The 25,545-nt window shown below is 55.4% G+C and overlaps 1 protein-coding gene across 1 annotated transcript; it reads left to right on the top strand.

The window, feature by feature from the left end:
* The first annotated feature begins 1,761 nt into the window (after positions 1-1,761).
* Positions 1,762-22,282, top strand: DMTN (dematin actin binding protein). Its single transcript, XM_089912886.1, is given in 15 exon segments — positions 1,762-2,010; positions 10,528-10,583; positions 10,820-10,894; positions 11,287-11,442; positions 12,348-12,392; positions 12,732-12,831; positions 13,216-13,272; positions 13,527-13,679; positions 14,139-14,263; positions 14,885-14,990; positions 19,840-19,904; positions 20,076-20,124; positions 20,300-20,562; positions 20,846-20,926; positions 21,062-22,282. Coding segments are annotated over 14 exon segments (1,407 nt in total). The 5' UTR covers positions 1,762-2,010; positions 10,528-10,565; the 3' UTR covers positions 21,176-22,282.
* Positions 22,283-25,545: the final 3,263 nt, after the last annotated feature.

The raw sequence follows: 25,545 nt of genomic DNA, 5'->3' as shown, positions 1-25,545 counted from the left end.
AGGCCCCTGTCCACAGCTGTCCTTCCTGGCAACCGCTCATTCCAGCCCTGCCTCTGGGGACCCTTGCACCGGAAGGCAAATATCCTGGAATGGGGTCTTGGGGGGTGGGTGGCGCATGAAAACAGGGAAGGAACCGAGATAGTGGGGAAAAATCAGGAATCCTAAAGGGCTACCTGGCACTTGGTCTCCTGGAGAGGGGGAGGGAGGCTGTGCAGCACTAGGGTGGGGACAGGGCAATAAGGGTGGGGTTGAAGGGGCAGAAAGCTGAGAGGCCGGGCTGGTTGTCCAGAAAGGCCTGGTTCCCCTCTGCTAAGGCTGTGGCCCGCTCCTGCCACATCAAAAGTGCACCTCCTCCTGCATCATCTCCTGGCCTTTTTTTCATGGGTCGATGGATCCTGTGTTTCTCTCCCACTCCCAGGCTTTCTAGTACCTTTCCACGGGCCCCTCTCCCGCCTCTGCCGTACATGCAGCAGCTAAGCCCAGATTCTTTCCACCCTTCCTCAGCCACTCGGCTACCTGCCTTTTTCATTTCTCCTTTCTTTCTGGAGCCCATCCTTCAGGATTCATTCTTCTCTGTCTCCCACTAACCCAGACACATCCCCCCCTTCCTGTCCCTACCCGTCCTCGTCTCTTTGAGAAAGAGGTCCCAGGGCACACCCTCACCTGTCCTCTCGAGACCCTCCCCCCTGTGGTTTTTCCATTCAGATACCCCAGAGCCCCCTCCCCAGATTCTAGATTTCCCCAACGACAGCTGATACCATCAGCTGACCAGCTGTGGGCAGCAGTTACCAGGGCAACAGTAAGGGCTGCCTAGGTAGGCAAGTCTGCACAGAGGTGGAGAGGAGGCCGTGCTGGGGCCAGGGTCAGCTGGCCGGGCTCCCTCCCCTGCTCCCGGGGGTCACAAATGAACCAGGCTCTGCTCTAAGCCCAGAGGAAACGAAAAGGCCAATGACAGGGGCCTGGAGTCGTGGAGGTTTTCCCAGAGACATTCCTGTAGTTCAGTGCTGGGACCTGGACATCACCTGGTGAGAACTTCTCTTGAAGACCCCAACTTGGAGAGAGACTGGGGGTCCGTCCCACTCACCACCACTGTGCTCTGTCCCCGGGGGATTTGAGTTACCCAAGGGCCAACCCGGTCTCTTGTGCTGAGCACCTGTTTTCTCGAATCCTCCCATCCTGTCCTCCCCAGGAGAGGGTTAATCCTTGGGTAACCAATTCTGGCATCTAGCCCACACCCCTGCCCCTCGCCATCTATGCGCTTTAGCGCCCCAGGGAGGCAGGGACCCCAGAGGCCTCTGTGGTGCTGGTAGATGATAAGTGGGAGACAGATGTGCTTGGGGAAAGCGGGTGTTGTCACCCCTCTGTTATCAGTAGAGCCCCTTCCCCCTGACTCAAACTCTGGCTGTTTAGGAGGCTGGAGGGGCTGTGTGTGTGAGCCTGTGTTGCAGGGTTGGGGGTGGGTGTGGGAAAGGGAAAAAGGCCAGCGGCTGGCCAAGAGCCTGCTTCCGATTCTGCTTCGTCATGATGCCCAGTTAATGGTCCTCTTGTTTGAAACGGATTGAGCTGCAGCAAGCGAGGTGGAAGAGCAGACACACAAACACACACCCGCAGGCCAGTGGCCACACGCTATCAGCTGGAGGTGGGGAGGGTGCAGGGGTGGGTGGGAGCCAGCGGCCCGCCCACCTGGCCGCCCGCCCGCCCCGCCTGGCCTGCCCACCGGCGCACACACCCGGCCCTGGGATTGCGCGCTAGGCTGGTGGAGAAGCAGGGTGGCGGCGAGGGGGTGGGGGCCTAGAAGGGTAAGTCCCCTCCTTCGCCGGCTGCCCACCCACTCACCCACCGCAAGCCAGCTTTTTTCTTGTTATTTGTGCTCTGGGAAAGCACGCCGGGCTCCTGGAAGAGCCGCCTGTTACCTGGGCTTTCAGGAAAAGCCGCAGCCCCGGGATCCGCGCCTGTCCCCGCCCCCACCCTGGGGCCTCAGAGCATCTGGGCCACCCTGTCCGGGAAGAGGTAGGTGGCAGGGTCTCCCACCTCTCTTCCCCTCTGTGGGCACTTTGGCCACAACACCTTCCTAGAAGTGAGGCTCTGGGTGGTGGCAGGGATCCCGGGGTGGGGGTGGGGGTGTCAGCTATGGCCCCTTGTTCAGTGGGAGAATGGGCCGGACCCTGGGACTAGCTGGGTTTGATCTGACCCAACCTCCTTCTGATTCGGGGAAGAGGGGCTGGGGTGTCACATGCTGCCACCCAGGGACCCCTTCCCCTAGCTGTGCTGGTCAGAAGTCCGAGTGATTGGGGGGTGGAGGCTCCGCCTTGAGTAGGCTGGAGAGCTGTGCCATCTTTGCTGAGTGGTGGAAGGGAAGGGGGCGTTGCCCGTCTCCCGCCACCATGCCACAGATGCTCCTGTTGTGGGGGGGAGCAGTTCACTCAGAGGCCTGAATGCCATCGGTGTGAGGACTGCTCCTTGCGGGGAGGGGCCTGAGGAGCCTCCTTCTAGCCCTTAGCCGGCCAGGCTGGGGTGAGGACCAAATGCAGAATGAGGCTGGGTGGCAGGGCATGGCCACAGGCCTGACCACGATGCTCTCCTGGTGCCGGCCGTTGAAGTGCTTGCAGGGGCTGAGGGCCGAGCAGACACGCAGGCCTCCAAGGATCGAGGCACCCCCTTGCTAGCTCTGCCCCTCCCTTGGCCTGGCAGGCCAGGCGCCCTTTCCCGGGCAGGCACACCTGGTGGTTCTTTCCCAGGGCACTGAGTTGCCGAGTTGCAAGAGGCAGGGGAGCGGGGACGGGTGTAGGAGAAGGCAGGCAGTCTTGCTTTGGGAAGGGGTGGGGCCCAGAAAGCGCCCACGGGATGGGTAAGTGGGCGCTCTGTGCCAGGGACGGGGTGTCAGCACGTGGGGTGGGTGGCTGTGAGCGTGGAGAACCGGAGCCAAGGGGAGGATCGGTGGGTGGCGTGAGTGGGTGTCACAGGCACCGCGTGTCAGCGTGGGGGGTGCCTCACTGGGAGAGCGGGGGTGTGCGTTCTGCAACCGTGTTTCGGCAGGGGCTGCCTGTGTGGGTGAAGTGCCTGTGCCCACGGGGGAGGCTGGCCTCCGCGCTGCTGGCCTCGCTATGGCCACATGTCCAACGCCGGGGTCAGCCTGTCCACCTGGGGGTGCAGGTCTGAGGAATTCCTCATTCAGAGCTCATGCGTGTGTGTAACGACCAGAAGAGGGACGCCCCCAGGATTCAGAAAGCTGAATTTGGGAGGCAATCTCCCTTGCATCTCCCCCAGCCCTATCAATCAACTTGTACAAGTGACACCACAACCCGCCAACAGGACCAGCTATAAATAGAGACCAGAGCAGGAACAAGCTGAGGACCAAGCAAACCTAAGGGGCTGGGAGGGGGGACACAGAAAGAGGGCCTTCTTCAGGGGTGTGTAGAGAGAGGATACAGAAACCCAAGCGAGAGTGCTAAGAGAAACTGTGTGACGAGATGCATATTTGTGCGGGGGGAGGAAGGAAGGAAGGGGGCGCCCGGGCCCGCTCCTGCTGTCATCAGAAGCAAACGGGGAGCAGGGCCTTGAGCAGGTGGGTTCCCAGGCTGGGACCCTGATTCTGGGCTCACCTGCCCCTGCCTGATGCTTCACCAGAGTGCGAGAGGGTGCTGTTCAGGGTTAGCATTAGAGGAACCCCAACTCTAGTCCTAGCAGGTAGAGCAGGGCTTAAAACTGGGGGTGCGGGAGAAGGATAAAATGAGAGGAGGGGAGTGGGAGCTTCATCAATCTTAGAAAAGGCGCAGGCGCAGGCTTGGCAGAGGTTAAGAGATGTTCTGATGAGCCACCGGCCCGGGGCGGGGCGATTTTGGGGGCGATTGTGGGTGCCCCCTCGCCACGCACACACAGACACAGACCCCACCCTCAGCGTATGCCGGGGGGCCTCCCCTGTTGGGCTGGTCTGCTCCCACCCACCTTCCCCCTCTCCACCCTGGGATGCTGTTTTGGGAACTGGTGACCTAGCTGGATCCTGCCTTTATTTCTGGCACTGAGTTGTTGCCACAGTAACTGCGGGGGTGGGGCTGGGAGGGAGAGAGGGTGAAAGGGAAGCAGAGCCAAGGGAAGAAAGATGAAGAAAGGAAAGAAAAAGGGAATGGAAAGCAGAAATAGCGAGATGGGACCCGGAGGCACAAGGCAGGCGGGCACACTCTGAATGAAACTGGTGAAAAAGGAGAGCGGCGGAATGCTTGCCCACCTGACCCGCAGCCCACTGGGCCGGCTCAGCCATTTCGCAGCTCGTTTACTATTTGCAGGGCCGGCCTCCAGCCCGGCTTGTCCCCGCCCCAGGGCACAGAGCCCGCGGCCCCCAGCCTCTCTGCTCTTGTCCACAGGCCAGTCCAACGAAGCAGGATTCTGGTGGCTCCACGGTATAAGGTTAGCACACGGGACCCCAAACCCCAAGTTCAGATTCAAGTGAGATCCTTGGGGACCCACTGAAAAGAGCATTCATTGGCTTTGACCTGAGACAGACCTGGGTAGGAATTCCAGGTTGGCTTCAATGGGCCGAGGCGTGGGGGGCATGGGGGGGGGCAGGTCAGTCTCTCAACCACATTTTCATCTCCTAATTGGGAGACATGAGCTTTGGTGAAGCTAGAGAGGATGGGTGAAAGTCCCTGGCCCAGAGCAAGTGATGGTTGGTTTAGAACAGGGCGGGAAGCTGGACTAGAGGATACCAGACTGCGGTTCTGCCGGTTGAGCCTTCATTTCCACAAGTCGAGGGAGCCAAGGCCGGCTCAGCCCCTACCTGTAGCGGGCGCCCATGGGAATGGGTGGGCGGGCCTTATCATCAGGGCCGAGCGGCTCCAGTTGCCATGGAGACGGGGCGGGCGGTGTGAGGTGGGGCCCGGCTGGGGGCTCAGATAAGGCGCGGCTGCACAGCTGGGGTAGGGTGGGTCCGAGATGGAAGAACTGGGCGCAGCCGGGGCAGCTGAGATGGCCCTTCCGCCACCTGGGCTGGCCTTCCTCCGCAGCTCTTTCCCTTTCCTCTCTTTGCGCCCTCCCTTCCTACTGCAGTCTGCCCTCTCGGTCTGTCCACGGGAGGCGGCCCGGGCCTGGGAGCGCACATGCAGAAACGTGGGGTGTGCACGGGTGCGGACGCGCGAGGAAATTGGCTTTGGGGGAGGGGCTACGAGTGGGTGGAGTAAGCGTTTGCGGGGCGTGATATGATTTGGGAGAAGGCAAGAACAGTCTCTCCCTTTCTTTCCCCTCCCCGCTTTCCTCCTCCCCTCCCTCTCTCCCTCTCTCCCTCTCCCCCCACCCCACACTCCTACTCCACCCCAAAACATTTTCCCTGATGGCTTAATATTTAACGAGTAAGACCTTCACTCCTCAAGGTTAGCCCCAAATTAAAATGCCATGTCCCTGGAAGGGTAAGACATTAACAATTTCCGCAGCATGCTTTCTAACGCACCGGGCGCTGGTGTGCAGGTTCCTGATGGAATGTGGCTCAGGGCAGAAGGCGAGGAGACCCAGCCTAGGGGATGGGCACGGGGCTGTGGACAGCTGTGGAGAAGAAGGGGCAGGGGACAGAGCAGGGACATGATTATTCTGAATCGTCTTTCCGAGTGGCTGCCTCTGTGGGACAGTGGTCGTGCACAGGCGAGTGGGGGGTCTCAGTGCAAGACCTTGTAACCTGTGACCTGGCTCATCTTGGACCCCTCCTCTCCCTCCCTGGGCAGTGACCACTCTGAGAGGCAGTCATTACCCCACTCTGTACCCACCCGCAACTGGTGTTCGAGGGCAGGGTGCCTGGACCACCTCCAGGTTCAGCCTGAGGCTCCAGGACACGTAGAAGCTCGCCATTCTCCACCCCTCCCCCGCGCCACACTCCCCCCGTGCCACACTCCCCCTGTGCCACACTCCCCCCACCCCCACCCCGCACCACCACCCCTCCCCCGACCGTTCCAGTCCCTTCTACTCTTCAGTCTCTGCCTAACCCACCTGTAGGGTCTGTATATGACCTTATCTCTCACTTTTCCTGGGAAAATAGAAGCCTCCCAATCGGCCTGCTCCAAAGGCCCCTAGATTGCAGTTACCCAGCTTTCCTTTTCCTCTCCTTTCAGGGAAGCTCGGGCTTTCTTTCCAAAGGTAGACCTTCACTTGGGCCTGGACCCAATCCCTCTCCCCTTCCCCTGCTGGGACCTTCCTCCCTCAAGTGCCCCCCCTCTCCTGCAGCCACAATTTCTTTTCTACTCTTCACTCTCCACTGCCTACAAACGTGTTCAGGTCTCCCTTTTCCTAAAAAACCTTCAGCCAAGCTCACCTCCTGCAAAGTAACTCTCCTAACCCCCTCCTGCCCTTCTGTCACACTTCTTGGAAGTGCCCCTCCCCCTGCCTGTACACCCTGGCCACCTCTCCCCACCCCCATCCCTAACAAGGAGGCCTCACTATTCCTCTGCAGGTGCTCTCAGAAGCCACCAGGGCTTGACATCCAAACTGGCGAGCTGTCACTCCTTTCTGCATGTCTTGCCTTCTCTGGGCGATGGACTCCTGGCTTCATGACATTCTTTCTCAACCCCCCTATCCCTCCCCACAGCTCTCTCTCAATGTTTTTGGCACACTTACTGTGTATTAGGTCCTTTACTAAAAATACAAAGAATCACTAGATACACTCCCAGCCCCTCGGGGACCTGGCCATCTAGTCTTCCCCCTCCCTTTCATGCCATCTCCAGCTCCCTTTTTCTTCTAGTCCCCTAGCGTTTCCCAGGATGCTGGGTTTTGACCTTCTTTCTCCCTCGGCAACCTCATGGGGCAGACTACCACCTCTAGCTCAAATGGCTCCCAAATTTCTGTTGCCAGCTACTGCCCCCACCTCAGCCTCAACTGGCAAGAAGTGAACTCATTGCTTCCCCTTCTCCTGTCATTGCTACCTGTTCCTCCCCAGCGGTGAGGGGTGGGGGCGGGGGGGCTGTCTCCAGATCAAGTTCTGTTTTGCACATTCTGCCTCTAGGATTCCTCCCACTTGGCCCTTTCCATCTTGGGCTCCAGGCCCAAGTCTAGAGCCTCACAATCCCCTGCTTGAACTACTGCCGTAGCTTCCTGGCTGGTCTCTCTGTGGACTGCCTCTTCCTGTCTATTCCATCTCCCAGCCTGCAGCCTGATTCATTTTCCCAAAGCACTGCTTGCATCCGTCACTTCTTTGTTTTAAATGTTTCTAAGCATTCCATAGCCCTAGTTGCCCACAGAATACATTCGGAATCCCCTAGTCTAAGTTCAAGGCATCTACAAATCTGGCCCCCAACCTCCTGCCCCAAACCAGTCTCAACCTCATGAGCTCCACGGTTCAGCCGTATTTGCTGTCTCCAGACAGACCCAGTGCTTCCCCGTGTCTCCAGTTTCCCTCACGCTGCTGTCTCTTTCAAGGATCCCTCTTTTAGTTTTTGCATGATCTCAAACCGGGCATCTTTCAAGGCCTGCCTTAAACACTTCCTCCTCTAAGAAAACCTTTTTATTTTCCCCTCTTGACACCCCAGCAGGAGTGATTCCTCTCTCCTGTGACCTCTCACAGCCCTTTATACTATCTTATCAGGCACACATAATTTTCTGCTTTGCATGGGCGTTATCTATACATATGGCCTCATTTCTGGAGGGACGGCTTAGCTCCTTTGACTCATCTTTCTGTTCTCCACAACACCACAACACTCTGTGGTCATTGCAGAACAGGTGCTCAGAAAGTAGTGAATGAATGGATAAAACAATACATGACTGGGTGGGCGGGTGGATGTATATGGGTGGATGAATGAGTGTTTGCCTCTTGGCTAAGCCAGTGTATAGCTAGTTTGACAATGTCTGTTAACAAAGTAAAGACGAAATAGGAGTGAGAGGGAGCTAACAGCTCTTTGAGTATGTGCTAGAGTTTATTCCAGTCCTCACACATCTAGTTAAAAGCATTACAAAGGGAGTGTTAAGAAAGCAAGAGAAGGATGAAGCTCTGGAATGGAGCCCTTCCATTGGCACCTAGTCACCAGTGTGACTCTGATGGCCAGAGTCTTGTCTTGGAGAAGCCTTGGCTCTAGAATTCCAAAATGACTTGAGAACTGTGGCAAATGCTAGTCTATCCCCACAGTGAACCTGACACGGTACTACGGAGGCACTACGAAACATGCCAATGCGGAAGACATAGTCACTGTCACCTCCACGACTCTGGACACGTTTTGAACCTCTCCGAGCCTCGGTTTTCCTCATCTGTAAAATAGGTCTACCTTATAGGGTTGTTGTGGGGATGAAACAAAATAATCCTTGTAAAGTGCTTATCAAAGTACCCGGCATGAGCGTTCAAAACATGATAGCTATTATTATTGTTGTAGAAATTAGCAGTCATTCTAGTTAGCGAGAAAACATGTCAGGCAACATAATCAAGGACTAAGTTATATGATTCTCTTTTTAAGTCCCACTGGAATTCAGAGAAGAGTTTGTCAATGCGGACTAGAATAATAGGGGAGGCCTCCAAGAGGAGGAGGGTTTAGCATGGCCCTTAAAGGATGGGTGGCATCTGGGAGATGAGAATAGTGCAAGAGCGTGCGCAAAAGCAGGGAAGTGGGAATAAGGGCTGCTGGTGCAGCAAGTAGGTGGTGGAGACACAGCAGAAAAGCGGCCTGATACAAAGTAACAGGTGATAAAATTGGGAGCACCAATGACCTCAAGTCTTTCATGACCTTCTGTGGCAGAGTGGCTACAGAAAGCCACCTAAGTTTATCAGTCCTCAGGGAGATAGAAATAATAAACGCTCTACATAAAATCTATGTTTTAAACACTTCACATGTTGTAACCTACCTAATAATCAGAGCAACCCTATGACACAGATACTATTACCACCTTCCATTTTATGGATGAGAACGGTGAGGCACAAAGAGGGTAACTTGCCCAGGGTCACACAGCTTCTGAGTAGCAGAGTCTCCTCTCCCCAGGCATTCGCGTCCAGAGTCCATGCTCTTAACCACTACATTATTGCTGCCTCTTCCCTGTACGTTCTGCAGTCATCAGCTCTCTTCACTCTATGGCTTACTGCCAGCAGTTGGAAGACAGTTCCACTGCCACCATCACGTCAGAAACTCAGCCAGGCGTTCATTGAATGGTTATTTTTATTTATTTATATACATTTATTTATTTTATTTATTTATTTTTGGCTGCGTTAGGTCTTCACGGCTGCACATGGGCTTTCTCTAGTTGTGGCGAGCGGGGGCTACTCTTCCTTGCGGTGCGCGGGCTTCTCATTGCTGTGGCTTCTCTTGTGGAGCACGGGCTCTAGGTGCGCAGGCTACAGTAGTTGGGGCGCACAGGCTTAGCTGCTCTGCGGCATGTGGGATCTTCCCGGACCAGGGCTCAAACCCGTGTCCCCTGCATTGGCAGATGGATTCTTAACCACTGCGCCACCAGGGAAGTCCCACTGAATGGTTATTATGTGTCTGGTCCAGGTGTGTGTGGGGAGGATGGGAGGGCTGCTAAGGGAGTTACTGAGGAAGGAGACCTGGGCTGTGACCCCAGGGAACTCCTACTCTACTGCTGCAGACAGGACTCAACTTCTTAGGAACCAAGAGAGGGCAGTGCCAGCCTGGAGGCCTTCCTGCTGAACTAGGGGGCCCTGACTTGCAGCAAAGTAGCACTTCAGAGGGCAGCCTCAGCTCGAGGATTCCGAGATGGTGGGGAGCTGGGACGTGGCCTTGGCCCCAAAGGTGTCTTACCGGATGCCTGCAAGTGGGATTGCCTGCTGTACAGGGACAGGCACATGGGGGTGTGGCTCCCTCCAGCCGCCCCCTCCCTTCTCCACTGGGAGAGCGGCAGCCCCCACCCAATGACCTGAGCGCTTGCCCCCAGCCAATGACCTGAGCGCTTCCCACCAAATCGCCTTCGCTTTGTCCTCCCCTCCCCCTATTGCCGTCTCATAGTATTACTAAGTCCCTCTGTGTTCAACCTTTTTTGGGCTATGAGAGAGGGGTGGCACCGTGGACATAGACTGAGGGGAGGGAGGTCAAGGGCACCAACACAGAGTCAGGGAAAGGCCACGGCAGAGGCCGAGGCGAGTGAGAACCTGGGCCTGAAACTGACCCGCAGCCCCGGCAGGGCAGGTGTGAGGAAGCAGGGATGTGTAGGCTGCCCCGGGAACGGCTGAGCCCTGCCGTCATTTCCCTTCCAGCCAGAGAACAATGGCTCAAAAACTAGCGCAGCCCGTCCACCTTCCCGTCTCGCCGCGGGCCACATGCGATCTCCGGTCCCCGCGGCTGAGCGAACGGAAAGCCGGAGCCTCGCTCCCGGGAGACACGCGGGGCCAGAGGGGGCTGCCCTTGTCCCCGCCCTCTGAGATCGCGGGGCTCGACAGCCCCGGCTGGCACGTTCTCCCTCCCCTTCCAGGCCCTGCACTCGGCCAGCAGCCTGGAGAGTCACCGAGGGATGAGGACGCCACAGCCCGGGGGACCGCCCTTTCTGCTCTCGCGGCCCCGAGCGCGCAGCGCCCAGGAGCCGGATAGAGCCTGACGCCCTGTCGTCTCCCCTCGCGCACAGGGCTCTGCGAGTGATCCGGCCGGCCAGCTCCCTGCTGCATGGAACGGCTGCAGAAGGTGCGCGGGGCTACACCCACGCCGGGGCAGTGGGGTGCCGGGGGCACGCGGTGGGGGCCAGGCTCCCCGCGGAGGGTCAGGTCGGGAGTCGAGGATGCCACCTGGTGGTTGCCCGCGGCGCCGCACCCCGGGGCCCCAGAGGCCTAGTGAGGCCCTCCCCTGCCCCAGCCCCTCCCTCCGGCCCGGCCCTGGCACCCACACACATTCCCACCCGCCCGCCTTCTCGCTCTCCCCAGCAACCACTTACCTCCCCTGGGAGCGTCAGCTCCTCCCGAGGCTCCAGTGTTCCGGGCTCTCCCTCCAGCATCGTGGTGAGTACCTCTTGGCCACCAGCACCCTCAGGCTGGGAGGAGGGAGGGGTGGGGCGCACGCTGGCTGCCGGGCAGCTTCACTCAAATGATGATGGTCCTGCCAGGGCTGGCAGGCAGAGAGAACCCCAGATCCAGAGAAGGTTCTGCACACCCCCTCCTGCTGGTCTGGTACTGTCTCGTTGTACCCAAAGGGCTAGGTGAAGGACTATCATTGTTTTAAGGTGACACTCTAAACCTTTTAAATGACAATAATAGAAATATTAACTTACAGGAGCTGACATCTAAAACGGCCGCCCATCTTCTTCCTAATAAATTGCAGGTCTGGCTTGTAGGGCCAGTATTCTAAGGGAGGCTTTTGACACCTCTGTTCCATGTGTACCATTTCCCTTCAGGCCAAGATGGACAATCAAGTGATGGGCTACAAGGACTTGGCTGCCATCCCCAAGGACAAGGCCATCCTGGACATCGAGAGGCCTGACCTCATGATCTACGAGCCCCACTTTACCTATTCTCTGCTGGAACACGTGGAGCTGCCCAGAAGCCGGGAGGTAAAGGGTGGGAGGTTCCTCTTGGACAGGACTTGGGGGAAGGGCTCCCCCAGCCACACTGGGTGGGAGGCAGAATCCCTCTCATGCTTTCTTTCCTGGAGGCCAGACTTCAAAACAAGAAGGGGACCTGTGCACAGGAATCACCTGCAGAGCAGGCAGAGATGGGCTGCCGGCTGGAGGCTAGCTCCAGGTGGAGAGCAGGGGAGGCCATGTTTGAATGGTAGCAGCACAGAGCGGGGTCATGTAGGAATGGGGTGGGACTGGGCAGAAAGTGAGCAAATTTGTGGAAAGCGCTCAGGAACACTGAGCTCGGAGGCCGGAAGTCCTAGCTGAGTGTGACCTGTGTGACGGTGTGGTCTCAGTTTCCCTTCCTATAAAATAGAGGTGATACTTTTACCCGTCCACCTCACCAGGTAGTCAAATGCATGAGATAACACAGGACAGGTACTTTGTACACTGTGGTGGAGAAAGGGGCAGTGTCATGGCTGAGCAGAGAGACAGGGCCAGGCTGTGGGGAGACTTAAACGCCTGACAAGGGGCCCGGACTCCATCCTGGATGCTGTGGGTCTTGTCCCTTCCCTCTGTTGCTCATAGGCTCTGAGGTCAGAGCCATAGCCCCTCCAGCTGGCCCTCAGAGCACATGCACACTGCTCCAAGATCCTCGACTTCTTCTGCTTCTTCGTGGGTCCTAGGGAAAGACTTAGGACCCTGTCTAGGGAGAGAGAGGACGGAGGGCCAGCCCTGGGAGCTGGCAAGGACTAAGAGAGAAGAGGCGGCCCAGAAATTGGCTGGGCAATTGCAGAGTTGAGTGTGGGGGGGGGTGGTGAAGTGACCCACCTGGGGTCCTAGGGACAAGGGTTTAATCCCACCCTTGTGGCTCTGACCAGCCTCCTCTCCATTCACAGCGCTCGCTGTCACCCAAATCCACATCCCCCCCACCATCCCCAGAGGTGAGTCTGCCCCGCACCTGACACTTGCCCAGCCCTGCTCTGACCGGGCTCAACCCCCTTCCCCACACACGTCCAGACTGGGCTTGGCAGAGCCTAGGGGGTGATGGAATCAGTGGACCTTGTGCTGTCACTGGCCAGCTCTGGGCGCATCTGCGTCTGACCCAGGATCTCTTTTAATCCTTTCTCCTGGGCCAGGCAGCAACAGCAGGTTGAGTCCTTGGATAGCCTTCCTCTGCCCTGGGGTTGGGGGGGTATGTGCTAGGGTGGGAGGATGGAGATGGTGGAGGGGGTGGGGTGGCGGACCTGGGAGCTGCAGTGAACCGTACTTCTGCTCTGCAGGTGTGGGCGGAGAGCCGGTCCCCTGGAACCCTCTCTCAGGCTTCAGCCCCAAGAACCACTGGCACGCCCCGGACCAGCCTGCCCCATTTCCACCATCCTGGTAGGTTTTGGTGTCAGCATGGCTGCATCCTTGCCCTAGGTCCTCTTTTTTTCCTTCAGGAACCCAAGCCCCTTACTCTTAGTCCCCCACTCTCTGGAGTATATGCACACCACAGAACTGGCCAGACCCCCAGATGCCGGACCCCAGGCAGAGCTCCCAGAGATGGTGGGCCCTGCTGCATCCTCCCTCCCACCCAAACAGAGAAGTGCAAAAATCCCAACCCCTGAGGGGTAATTTCAGGATCTCTGGTTCTGTCTTGACTCTTGGCAGGAGCCCCTGAGTTTCCTGCCTTCTCCCAATCCATGTCTCTATTCCCTCCTCTGACCCAGCCTCCCCGCCATCCTCATAGCCTCCTTCTCATCCATTCTTGCTCCCTCTCCACAGAGACCACCCGCCCAGATTCCAACATCTACAAGAAGCCACCCATCTACAAGCAGAGAGGTGAGGGTTCCCCTGACCGACCAGAGCCCCCTTTTCGCCACGTGCCGGGAGGTTGTCCTGAGGGTGGGGGGGTGATGGGAAAACAGATGTTCATAACAGCATGTAAACTGCCCTGTGCTCTTCCTTGTGCATTGCTTTTACACCCAGGAGCTCACAGGTGTGAAGAGGGAGAGAGGAGGGAGTGTGGGGCTAAGGTGGGAGGTGGCCTCCGGGGGGGAGGGTGTGCCCGGGCTGACCTTGACCTCCCCCCGCAGAGTCCACAGGAGGCAGCCCTCAGAGCAAGCACCTCATTGAAGACCTCATCATCGAGTCATCCAAGTTCCCTGCAGCGCAGCCTCCAGACCCCAACCAGCCAGCCAAGATCGAAACAGACTACTGGCCATGCCCCCCGTCGCTGGCCGTTGTGGGTAGGCGAGAGAGGCCCTGCTGAAGCCCCAGGAACCCCCCACCCCCCGACCTGTATGAACCCTCCAGGCTCCTGCTTCCCCCGTCCCTGCAACCCCATCGCTCTTGGCGTAAGCGGCCCTGCTTGTTAGTCATTAACCGCTTTCCGTTCATTTCTTTGGCCGCTCAACAGACATTCGTCGAATTTCTACTGTGTCCCAGGCTCTGTGATGGGAGCTCTGGAAAGAGAAAGAGGAATGAGATGAGGTCTTGGCCCCCAATCGCTTTCAGTCGTGTGGGCGTGTGTTGCCCACCCAGCTTCACCGCAAGGCTAGAAAACGTTGCTTTTATTTTATAATAATAATTTGCGGTGTTCCCTTCAAGGTTGCAGCCCCGGGACATGCACAAAGCAGCCCCTGACAGATGCTCGTTGAGCGCGCGGTTGATTGACTGATGTGCCCACTTTGGTCCGTATTTCCCAGAGACAGAGTGGAGGAAGCGGAAGGCGTCGAGGAGGGGGGCAGAGGAGGAGGAAGAAGACGACGACGATGACTCCGGGGAGGAGATGAAGGCTCTCAGGGAGCGTCAGAGAGAGGAACTCAGTAAGGTAGCATCTCGCTGCCCCACCCGCATCCCTGGGCCACCCTGGGGACAGAAGTTCCATTCTGATCTAAATGGGTACATGTCTGAAGAGCGTCCTGGTGAGAACATGTGAGGAATTCCCTTTCTTTGCCAGGATGTCAGGCTGCTGCTTTTGAAGGGACACTAGGATTGCATATTGCTTTAGGGGGACACCGCTTACTGTTAGGGCCAAAAGCACAGAAAAGGGTGGTCCCGCCAGTGCCAGGCTTCAGCAGGCGGAGTAGTTCATGGGACGAGGAGAAAGGAGAGAGTAGGCTGCTGGCCTCCAGGGGAGGAGAGAGGGTGTAGAGAGTCACGGAAAGGCCACTGATGGTGGCATGGGCTTGTGCTCTGGGCCTTGTGACCTGGTTTGCAGAAGCCCCTGGGGCAGAGTTACACTGAGAGGCTCTGACTCCTTGCTTTCGAGGGTGGCCAGACCCAATGTGGTAGAGCGTCTGACCAGGACAGGCTCCATGGGCTCCAGGCACCACACAGCCCCTCAGGAACTCTGTCCCCACTTCTGCCTGGGATGGACCCAGCTCTGAACCTTTTGGAGATGAGAAACAGGTATCGACGCCTTGGATCCATCTTCCTTTCTCCTTGCCAGGTTACTTCTAACTTGGGAAAGATGATCTTGAAGGAAGAGATGGAAAAGTCATTGCCTATCCGACGGAAAACCCGCTCTCTGCCTGACCGGACACCCTTCCATACCTGTGAGTGTCACCAAGGGGGCTCAGAATCACCTGGCCAGACCCTGAGGCCAGAATCAAGTAGTCTGCTGAGTTTGTCTGTCACACGCCCAGCGCTGTGCTACTGTGGGTATAAGAGACATAGAAGTTTCGGTTGCTGGCTCAAGGCTCTGGCGCCATGTTCCAGTCATGGAACAAGATGAGATGACAAAGGATGGCATCAGCTAAAGCAGAATTAGCACATTTTGTTTAATTCAACAAACATTATTGGGTGTCTACCATGCTCTTGGCCCTGAGGATATAAAGAGTAAAACACCATAGTGCTGCCTTCCAGTAGCTTCTGGTCACGGGGAAAGTGACGTGGACACTGGGGTGTCAGTGCAGCATAGCAGGTGAGAGGTACACTTCAAGTGCTTTGAGAGGACGCTGATAGGGCCTGGGTCCCAGAGTTGGGGTCTTGAAGGACAAGACAAAGTGAGTGAGGGAGAAGGGCAGCACAGACCCCAGGGACAGTGTTGGAGCAAAGGCCAGGAGCAGCAAACGTCCAGCCAGCAGAGAGGACCTCCAGGAGCCTGGAATTACAGCGCACAGAGCGTGCTCTGTGGTGGCTGGGGCTTTGGTGCCATGCTGCACATCACTGAGGCTAACCTGGGCTTCCTTCGAGCATGATGGCTGCAGAGGAGGGGGGCAGATCTGAGAAGCCCAAACTGGAAGCTACAAGGCCTCTAAGAGCCTGGCCTCGGAAGCCATAGGGCATCCTTCTACTGCCTTCTGACGGTCAGAGCAGCTCCCAGGCCGCCCAGACACAAGGGAGAGGAAAGAGATTCTGCTTCCTGCTGAGAGGAACCACCCAAGGGCACACAGGCTGGGAGGTAATGTTGCGGGCCATCTTCAGAGACAGTCTACCACACTTTCCAATCATCTGGGTAAGGGCTAAAAATATACATAGGTCCAGAGAAGACGGAATGGGTTTGAGAACTATACAGGCACAGTCTGTATAGAAATAGCCCCGGAATTACAATTTTTCATCTTTACGATGGTGCGAAAGCAATATGCCTTCAGTGGAAACTGTATGTCCAGTTTTGAATTTTGACCTTTTCCCAGGCTAGTGATGTGCGGTATGATGCTCTCTTGGCTTTTTTTTTTTCTTCTTTTTTTTTTGGCCACACCGTGTGGCATGCAGGATCTTAGTTCCCTGACCAGGGATTGAACACGCGCCCCCTGCAGTGAAAGCGCAGAGTCTTAACCACGGGACAGCCAGGGAAGTGCCACGATGCTCTCTTGAGATGCTGGGCAGCGGCAGCGAGCCTCAGCTCTCCGCCAGCCACATCATCACAACGGGAAACAGCCCATACACTTACAACCGTTCTGTACCCAAACCACCATTCTGTTATCCACTTTCAGTACAGTATGCAGAAAATTACATGAGAGGTTCAACACGTCATTGTAAAATAGGCTTTGCCCAGCTGTAGGCTCATGGAAGTGTCCTGAGCACGTTTAAGGTAGGCTGGGCTGAGCTCTGATGTTCAGTAGGTTTGGCGTATTAAATGCATTTTTTTTTTTCTTTTTTTTGCGGTACGCGGGCCTCTCACTGTTGTGGCCTCTCCCGTTGCGGAGCACAGCCTCCGGACGCGCAGGCTCAGTGGCCATGGCCCATGGGCCCAGCCGCTCCGCAGCATGTGGGATCTTTCCAGACCGGGGCACGAACCCATGTCCCCTAGCATCGGCAGGCGGACTCTCAGCCACTGCGCCACCAGGGAAGCCCTAAATGCAGTTTTGACTTAACGATGGGTTTATTGGGGCGTGACCCCATCGTAGGTCGAGGAAGATCTGTAGAGGAGATGGAATCAACTGGACTTAGTGGCTGATTGAATATGGGTGGTGAAGGAGAGACGAGTTGGGGTTTTTGTCTTGGGTGCTGGGTGATGACAGACCTGGGGCTGAGATCATGAAAGAGGCAGGTTTCGGGGGAAAGATGAAGAAACTGTTTTGGGATGTGTTGGGTTTTAAGTGCATGTAGGTGGGAGCTGAGTTTGACTGAGTTGCAAGCTTGAGGCGCAAGTCAGGGTTCAAGCAGAATCTTCAGCTTATACGTGGTAGTGGGACCATGAGAAAAAATCCAGTTGTGTAGAAAAAGGGGAGGGAAGGGCAGGGTGCCGAGGGCTGTTCCTTGGAGAGCCCTCACACTACAATCCCCTTGGAAGGTTGGCTGGGAGGAGGTCAGAAGTGAGACCCAGCCTCAGGATGCAGGAGGCTGGCCTTGAAAGGGTCGGGGACTTGGCTTTGGGAGCAGCCCACATCAGAAGTTGAGGTTCGGGACTTCCCTGGTGGTCCAGTGGTTAAGAATCCAAGCTCCAACCTGAACAATTTCAGAAGTACGGACAGGCGTGTCATTCTGACGTAAGGGTAACATTGAAATTAATGGTCACTTTCAAACATAAAAAGGCAATCTAGAAATCATTAGGAGTGAAAATCTTATACACTTTAGGGACTTCCTTGATGGTCCAGTAGTTAAGACTCTGCACTTCCGACGCAGAGGGCACGGGTTCGATCCCTGGTCGGGGAGAACTAAGATCCTGCATGCTGCGTGGCTAGGCCAAAAAAAAAAAAAAGAGAAGTTGATGTCGTCTGTGAGCACACAGAGGGGGAGGCTTGGTGAGAGTGGCGAAGGTTCGGAACAGCTTCTGCTGGGAAAGGGAAGTGATGAGAGGCTTTAGGGTCTCTAGTGATGCTAAGGTACACGTTGTGGGCTTCATCTCCATAGCCTGCGGGCAAAAGGGGAGCCCTGGGCTGATGCAGGGTTAGAGTTTGGGTGCTGCTGAGTGTGGGTGAAAGTGGTTATGTACCCACCTATGGGTGAAAGGTCAGGGGGAAGTGGGGGATCAAGACACTGGAGGTTCCCCATGATATTGACCGGCAGATGTGCCAGGAATGTGGCTGAGGGAAAGCTGCGAACAAAAAAGGGCGCTGTGTTGGCTTCCCTGGTGGCACAGTGGTTGAGAGTCCGCCTGCCGACGCAGGGGACACGGGTTCGTGCCCTGGTCCGGGAAGATCACACATGCCGTGGAGCGGCTGGGCCCGTGAGCCACGGCCGCTGAGCCTGCGCGTCCGGAGCCTGTGCTCTGCAACAGGAGAGGCCACAACAGTGAGAGGCCTGCTTACCGTAAAAAAAAAAAAAAAAAAAAAAAAAAGGGCGCTGTGCCCGCAAAGTGTGATACCCAGGCTTCAGTGTCAAAGCGAAGCGGTTGTGGACGACAAGATCCAGGGGCCGGCCACCGGAAGGGGTTGCATGCTGTAGAGTGGAGGTGAAAGCCACTGGGCTGGGGGACTCAAGGAACCGTTAAGGCTCATATATGGCTGGGACATCCATAGGGTCATCGAAATGATATTTCACCAGGATGATATTTCATTGTGGGTGGGAAGAGCTTCTAATAGGTCTTTTTAGAGAATGTGGAATAAATAGTTAAGGCCCGAAGAAGGAGGCAGAGAGAGAGAGATGCCCCGAAGGTTGGATTCAGTCTTCATGCTCCACCAGGATTTGCTAGTTTGGCAAAATTAGCTCTTTAATGTGCATTTGGCCTTGCAAAGTTGAGTAGCAAAATGTCTGCCTCAGTGTCACTGTTGGCATCCTTGAACTCGTATGGGATCAATGGTCATATGATTGTGTAGATTACTCTCATAGCTGATCAACCTGAACAATTTCAGAATTACGGACAGGCGTGTCATTCTGACTTAAGGGTAACATTGGAATTAACGGTCACTTTCGAACGTAAATAAGCAGTCTAGAAGTCATTAGAGTGAAAATCTTATACACTTTAGGGATTTCCCTCACGGTCCAGTAGTTAAGACTCCGTGCTTCCAATGCAGGGGGCACGGGTTCAATTCCTGGTTGGGGATGCCATGCAGCATGGCCAAAAATTTTTCCAAAAAACAATCTTTTCAGTCAGTTGAGGGAGAAGTGTGTACTTATCACAAAAGAGAAGTGCTTCAACAATGAGGGCTGTGAAAGTAGACAATTCTCTACACAAAAATAAGAAGCATTAAGGAAAAAAAAACCACGAGGGTCCCCAAAACACATTTTGTTCTCACCAAACTTCCAAATAACATATTTTATTAAAACGTTTGAAGAAAACAATTCTTCCTTATACTTTTGAGTCTGTCCAGGCTAAACCTTCATACAAAAAAACACCAGTCAAAACAATTGCTATACCATCCAGCAATTTCTAGTCATTGGAGATGAAGGAATTTTGAGATGAGTGCAAACTAAGAATCCTTCTAGGAAAACCTGTTACCGAAAACCAATTTTCTTGAATTACAATCTGCAGTGCTTGAAAGCTTAGTGATATTATTGGACGTCAAGTTGAAAGTGACATCTGGTCATGCGAATGTCAAGTCCAGTGACTGCGGTGCCATCTAGCAGCGGAAGGTGCTGGGAAAACTGCAGCATCTGTTTTATAACATCAGGCATTTGAAATTTGATTACCAACGTTGCTAAACATAAAATTGTAATAATTCGATTGTTTTGACTAAACTTTAGATTTATTTTCATATTCCAGAGGTCCATCTTATGATGGTGAGCCTCATCACCTATCACTGGCTGACTATCAATTTGAACACTCGGACATTTGGCCCAAATGTCTATTTTGTGCACATCTGTTAGAGAGAGGGGAGGCATTAGGGATAGTTCAGAGCTGCCAGCACGACGTCACCTGCTGAAGGTTATGGGCAGGAGCTGGAAGCCAACAGAGGCCCACTGGCTTCCCCCAAGTCCCCCCTCCACTGCCCTGCTCCTGGCAGGGAAGGCCAGGGAATGACCCTCCGGAATGACTGTCAGGCCAAAGGGTCTGAGACAGGGCCTCCTACTCTCTTCCAGCCTTGCACGTGGGAACATCGAAGTCTTCTTCCCTCCCCGCCTACGGCAGGACCACCCTGAGCCGGGTAAGGTCCCAGGACGGAGGTCACAGGCCTCGTGGGAAGAGTGTGCGTGTGGGGCCTGTGAGGGACTGAGCTACGTGGGCACCCGGGGGGGGGGGGCGGCCAGACCCTTACAGTGAAGGGAGACGATGTGGAACGCTCCAGCTTCCTCTGATTCCTTGGTGTCCTTTCCAGCTTCAGTCCACAGACTTCAGCCCATCCGGGAGTGAGACCGAAAGCCCAGGTGAGAGGCAGGGCCGACCTGATGCTGGGAAAGGGGCTCAGGAGGCCCCTGGGGCAGCCCGTGTCTGCGATGTGGGCAGGGCTCTGTGGCTGGAGGTTGGGGAGGCTGAGCTGGCGGGTTTGGAAGCCTGCTGACCTCAGAGCTGCCTCTGAACAATGGCTCTTCTCTCCCACAGGCCTGCAGGTGAGTGCCTTCTGGAGGGAGACACGTGGAGCGCGGAAGCCACGGAAGGACGGAAGGACGGGGGACTGGCAGCGTTGGGGGAGGGGTGCGGGGCTACGGAGTCACCTGGTGAGGACATAAGAAGCCTAGGGTAAGGCTGGGGAGGCCTCCCTGCCCCACTCTGGCTCACTGCGGCTTTGGTCTCCCCAGAACGGAGAGGGCCAGAGGGGGAGGATGGACCGGGGGATCTCCCTTCCCTGTGTGCTGGAGCAGAAGGTGAGGGGCAGGGGCAGAGGCAGGGGATGGTGGGCAGGGGACAGAACCGTCTCTATCGGGGGCTGGCCAGCTTGGGGAGAAGCCAGGGAAGTGAATGCACTGAGGGGTCCTCCTGGCTGATGATGGGAGGGGCAGCACGGAAGTTGGGGGAGTTGGATGGCAAGATGGCATGAGCCCCCATGGCCCCTGCAGGCTGATAACGGGGCCTGGGGAATGGAGGGGGTTACGCTGACAGGGACCTCGAAGAGCCTGATACTTACTGCCCGCCTCCCCTCCCCGCCAGATCTATCCTTACGAAATGCTGGTGGTGACCAACAGGGGGCGAACCAAGTTGCCTCCAGGTGTGGATAGGATGAGGCTTGAGGTACGCAGGGAGAATGTGCTGGGTGGGTGAGGGGCTACTGACGGGGCAGCCTCCCCTGCCCGGTGTGGGGGAAGGTGGCCCAGCCCCACCCTGTGCCTCCTGTCCCTACACTGCCGCTGTGTGTCCCCCTTGCAGAGGCACCTGTCAGCAGAGGACTTCTCAAGGGTCTTTTCTATGTCTCCCGAAGAGTTTGGCAAGCTGGCTCTATGGAAGCGAAACGAACTCAAGAAAAAGGCCTCTCTCTTCTGATGGCCCCCACCTGCTCTGTGACTGACCCTCACCCTTGCTGCTTCAGGGCTCTGGAGCTGGGGTCACTAGACCCCAAAGCATCATCTCTGGGGGGAGCAGGGTGGTGGGGCAGAGGTGGGGTTGGCTCCGTTGCCGAGGTCGAGGGAGAGCAAGGCCTCTGCAGTGCTGGGGCTTGGGGACGTGGACCTCCTTCCCCATGATGAGCTAGGGGTGGGGGCCCCTTCTCTCATCCCTGGTCCTCGCTGCACCGGGCAAACCCAGCGTGCACTCCAGCACACGCAGAGTTAGTGTCTGCACCCTCTCCCTGCCCCCACCCCCATGTGAAGGTCCCCAGAAGGGAGTGATGAGACACGAACATGACACTTAGTGGTCAGGCCTGTCTGCTGTCCTGACCAATGGGTGGGAAGAACCCTCGGGCCTGGTAGGAGGCACGTGAGGGTGGGAAGCAGCCACGCAGGCAGGGAGCGCCCAGGACCCTGGGTGCACCCAAGCACTCCTCCGCAGCTCACCTGGGACGGGTTCCCCTGCACCTGGGCCTCCCGCCTCTCAGCCTCCAGCAGGGAGGCCACCCAGCCCTCTAGCTCACCCTGTCCTCTCCTTGTGACCCCCAAGCTTCAAAGCCTCTTGCTCCAGCCCTGAGGCTTCCCTAGAAGCCTTGGCTTAGAGTGGAGATGTCGCCTATACAGACCCCCAGCCCAACATCAGCCTTCAGGCTGAGTCGGCTAGAATGCTACCTTCTAGCATCCAGGGCCCGGGCAGAGCCCAGGCCTTTGGGCTCCCCTGGACGGGATGAGGAGCCAGGCTGAGAGTCCTGGCTACCAGGTCCCACCCACACCCCTGCATCCCCCACCATGCTCTCTAAAGAATGTAATTTATTGGGGCACCCCCCAGCTGCTTTCCTCACCTAACTCTCTGCCCTACCTTAATCACGCTCCCAGCTTTTCTCCTCTCCAAATACACGTGTATATAATTATATATATATATTTTTGCCGGGGTCTGGGTTTTGTTCCTGCCCAGACCCCGACATCCCTTTCCGCCGTGTGTGTGTGATAATGCTGGGGGAGGGGGACTCTGCTTGGAATTAAAAGGTTGCATCGGGGCCCCAAATCTATTTGTTCTTTATGAGCCACCAGATATGAGTGAGAGGGACAGGTGATGCCAGGCTGAGAAAAGCCACGGAGCGAGGGTTCGAATGGCGGGGTACACAGAGTTGGAGGAGAGAGAGCGATGGCACACATCCTACCCTCCCCCATCCCTGGGCCAGAAAAGCGGGGGCAGTCTAGCAGGTCCTGTCTGCCTCCTCTCCTTCAGGGGCTGTGCAATGGTGACATGGATGAGGGGACAGAAACTCACACTCTGGAGCATGAATATAGAGCCAGCTGGGAGAAAAGGCTCTGCCCTTCACTGGGCCCCTAAATGCACCCCCTTGGCGGTCAGGCTCACCAACAGCTGACATGGTTGTACCCCTCCAGGTCTATGATACTCACAGTTCAATGGGGAGGCCAAACACCCAGTAAAGGTCAACTGTGTAGGAGTGGGCAGTGAGCTAATTGTCGAGGGTCAGGCGGGGAAAACTAAGGGGTGGAGAAATGATGGGGGAAATCCAGCAGGAGCAAGGGTCAAGTGGAGGCCAAGGGAGCAGGAGTAGCTTGGTCCTGGATGACTTGGCAGGACCGCCCAGGGGCAGTAGACATGGAACGGGCCTGCTGCAGTGGGTGGAGGGGGTGAAGACGGGACTGGAAGATCAGAAGGACTTTGGGTGTGAGGGCCGGCGGGGATGGGGCCGGCTCACCTGCGGGGAACAGAACCTGGGTTTGGGCACCTGAAGAGGTACGCAGTCCAGAGGACCCGGTGAGTTGGAGGGGGCCCTGCGTGTGAACCCAAGACTGGACCTGGCACCTGAATCAACTCTCCTGCCCTTGGAGGAGTTTCTAGCCCCTCTGGCTGAAACAAAAGCAAAGTGGATAAGAACTGCTCAAGTGTGAATGATTAAACTGTAGGAGTTCTGCTACATGCACAACATTGATCGTCTTAACAAACTTGCAAGGTCAAGAGCACAGGTTGTTTTCATCCTCCTCGAGAATGAGAAAACCGTGGAAGGGAGACATTCCACCAGCCTGAAGCTACAAGCAACTAAGGATTGCAGACTGGAAACACATCCCAGTTTTTTCACCGCTAACCTGGGTCATTCCCAGTATCGACACAGTTACCTCTCCAGGGGCAGCGAAAAGAGGAATGGTACCCGCACACACGTACCCAGGATTAGGTGTTCAGCAAAGATTTGGAAGGCTTATCCCGTTCCGGCATGAGCGAAACGGGTGACGAGGCCAGCACCCCCCTGTCCACGGAGCTCCCAAGCTCTTGAGCACCAAGGGGTGTGAGGAGTGTTTGATCACAGTGCACTGGGAAATGTTTGTGGTGCGAGCAGACTGGACTCGAAGTCCTAAAGGATCTGAAGTTCCTGAGAATTTAGAGCGGCTCAAAGTGGAGGTCGGTCCTAAAATAAAACCTTGGTGATTATTTAGTCCATTGGTTTCCAAACCTTTTTAGTAGTCAATCTTTTAAAAAATTAGATCTTACTATTAGCAATTAGAATACATTTATAAATTGATTTTATTTATTTATTTTTTTGGCCACGCCACGCGGCATGCGGGATCTTAGTTCCCTGACCAGGGATAGAACCTGTGGCCCTTGCAGTGGAGGCACAGAATCCTAACCACTGGACCGCCGGGGAATTCCCTGTAAGTTGAAATGTTAATTATTAATGAAATCAATCAATGAGAACAAGGAAGCTATTTGATGGATATAACAATTTTAAGTCAAGCGTTGTATATGACAGCCGCCCTTTCACCAAGCACAGGATCTAATTTATTCTTGTATTTGGTTGCACAGTAGGAGAGAATTCTGATTCACACAGATAAGTAGTTACAAAGTTGCGGTGGTTTAAAAATGCATGCAAATGTGAACGGTCACATTCCTCACGTTGTTGAGCGGCAGCAGCTAAGCCCCATCTCTTTGAATCTGGGCTTAGTGCCTTGCTCTTTCAAACTGTTTATTCTGCAACAGCCTTCTACCTTCATTTACGCTGACAGGAGGGAAGGGTTTATTCAAACATCTTCTTCCCAATGAGCTAAACTGGCAACAGAATTTAAATACATCGGTGGGCTGTATCATATATACAAGTATGTCCACTGACTTTTATTAGAGCTTTTGAAATAAAATTTTAAAAGTTAAACCAAATAAAAGGTTATAAATTTTTTATACACTTCCCCTATATTCTACAGTTCCTTGAAATATCTTGAAGGAAAACAAGTAGATTTAATCCATCCAGCCTGCTTCCTTTACCTATGAGGAAGAAGACCCAGAGAAGAACAGTGTTGGACTGACTCCAGATTGCTTTTTTTTTATTATTAAAAATTTTTTTCTGGCCAAGCCATGCAGCATGCGGGATCTTAGTTCCCCGACCAGGGATCGAACCACTGGACCGCAAGGGAAGTCCCCTAGATCGCTTCTTGATACACAAAATAGGCTTGTTTCTTCCCTTTGTTCTTATACTTTTCGGCCTAAAAGCCTCCTCTCATTTCCCGCAGGCTCCTCACCTGGGACCAATTGTAGACGAGCTGTTTGAAACATCTGTTTTCCCTAAGCAGCTGCCAGTGAACTGAGATCCAAATACTAGCTCAGCCGAACCCTGGCCTCCCCGTGACTCGGTCTGGACTACAGGCTCCACTCCACAGCACATGGCCAACTCTGGGCAGGCGTTGCCTCCTGGGCCTTAGTCCCACTGGTGAAAGGGGCCCCAAAGGCAGAGCCAGTGCAGTGAAACCCTAGTACCCCACAGCTCCAGGTCCTCAGATCTGTGACAGGGGCTACCCACCTTCCCTCGTGGGACCCCTGGTGCCTCACCCTCTCATCAGATGGTGTCAGGGGTCAGCAGGAACACATTTTGAACAGATGTCAGCCCTGTCCTCAGGAAGAATCTCTTTCCATTCCTGGGGCGTAGAGGTGGGAGATGGGAGCAGGGAGATGGGGAATGGGCTTTGAACTGGCAGAGCTGGCTGCTAGAAAGCCCCCTCCCTAAGGTCCCAGCTTTTGACATTCCGGGGAACCCTGCTCTGGTTGAGGGTTCTGCCTGTTTAACTCTTGGGTGTAACTTTCCCAGTGTGTCCCCGACACCGGAGACCCACCTTCTGTTTCTCTCCTTGGTGCATCTAGAAGGGCAAAACGAGGCCAGTGTGACTTCCTCTGCAGGACCTCTGGACCAGCACTGTATCCACTTAAATTAACAAGCAACCGGTGAAATAATTTTTATACTATATTTGGTTAACTCGATTTATCTAATAGATTACGTTTCAACTTGTAATCAACAT

This window comes from Delphinapterus leucas, chromosome 6, assembly GCF_059928025.1.
Source record: "Delphinapterus leucas isolate spDelLeu-1000000601 "Yukka" chromosome 6, BTC_Dleu_Yukka2, whole genome shotgun sequence".
NCBI lineage: Eukaryota > Metazoa > Chordata > Mammalia > Artiodactyla > Monodontidae > Delphinapterus > Delphinapterus leucas.
The sequence above is the reverse complement of the archived record's forward strand: the minus strand, read 5'-3'. Positions and strand labels throughout refer to the sequence as shown.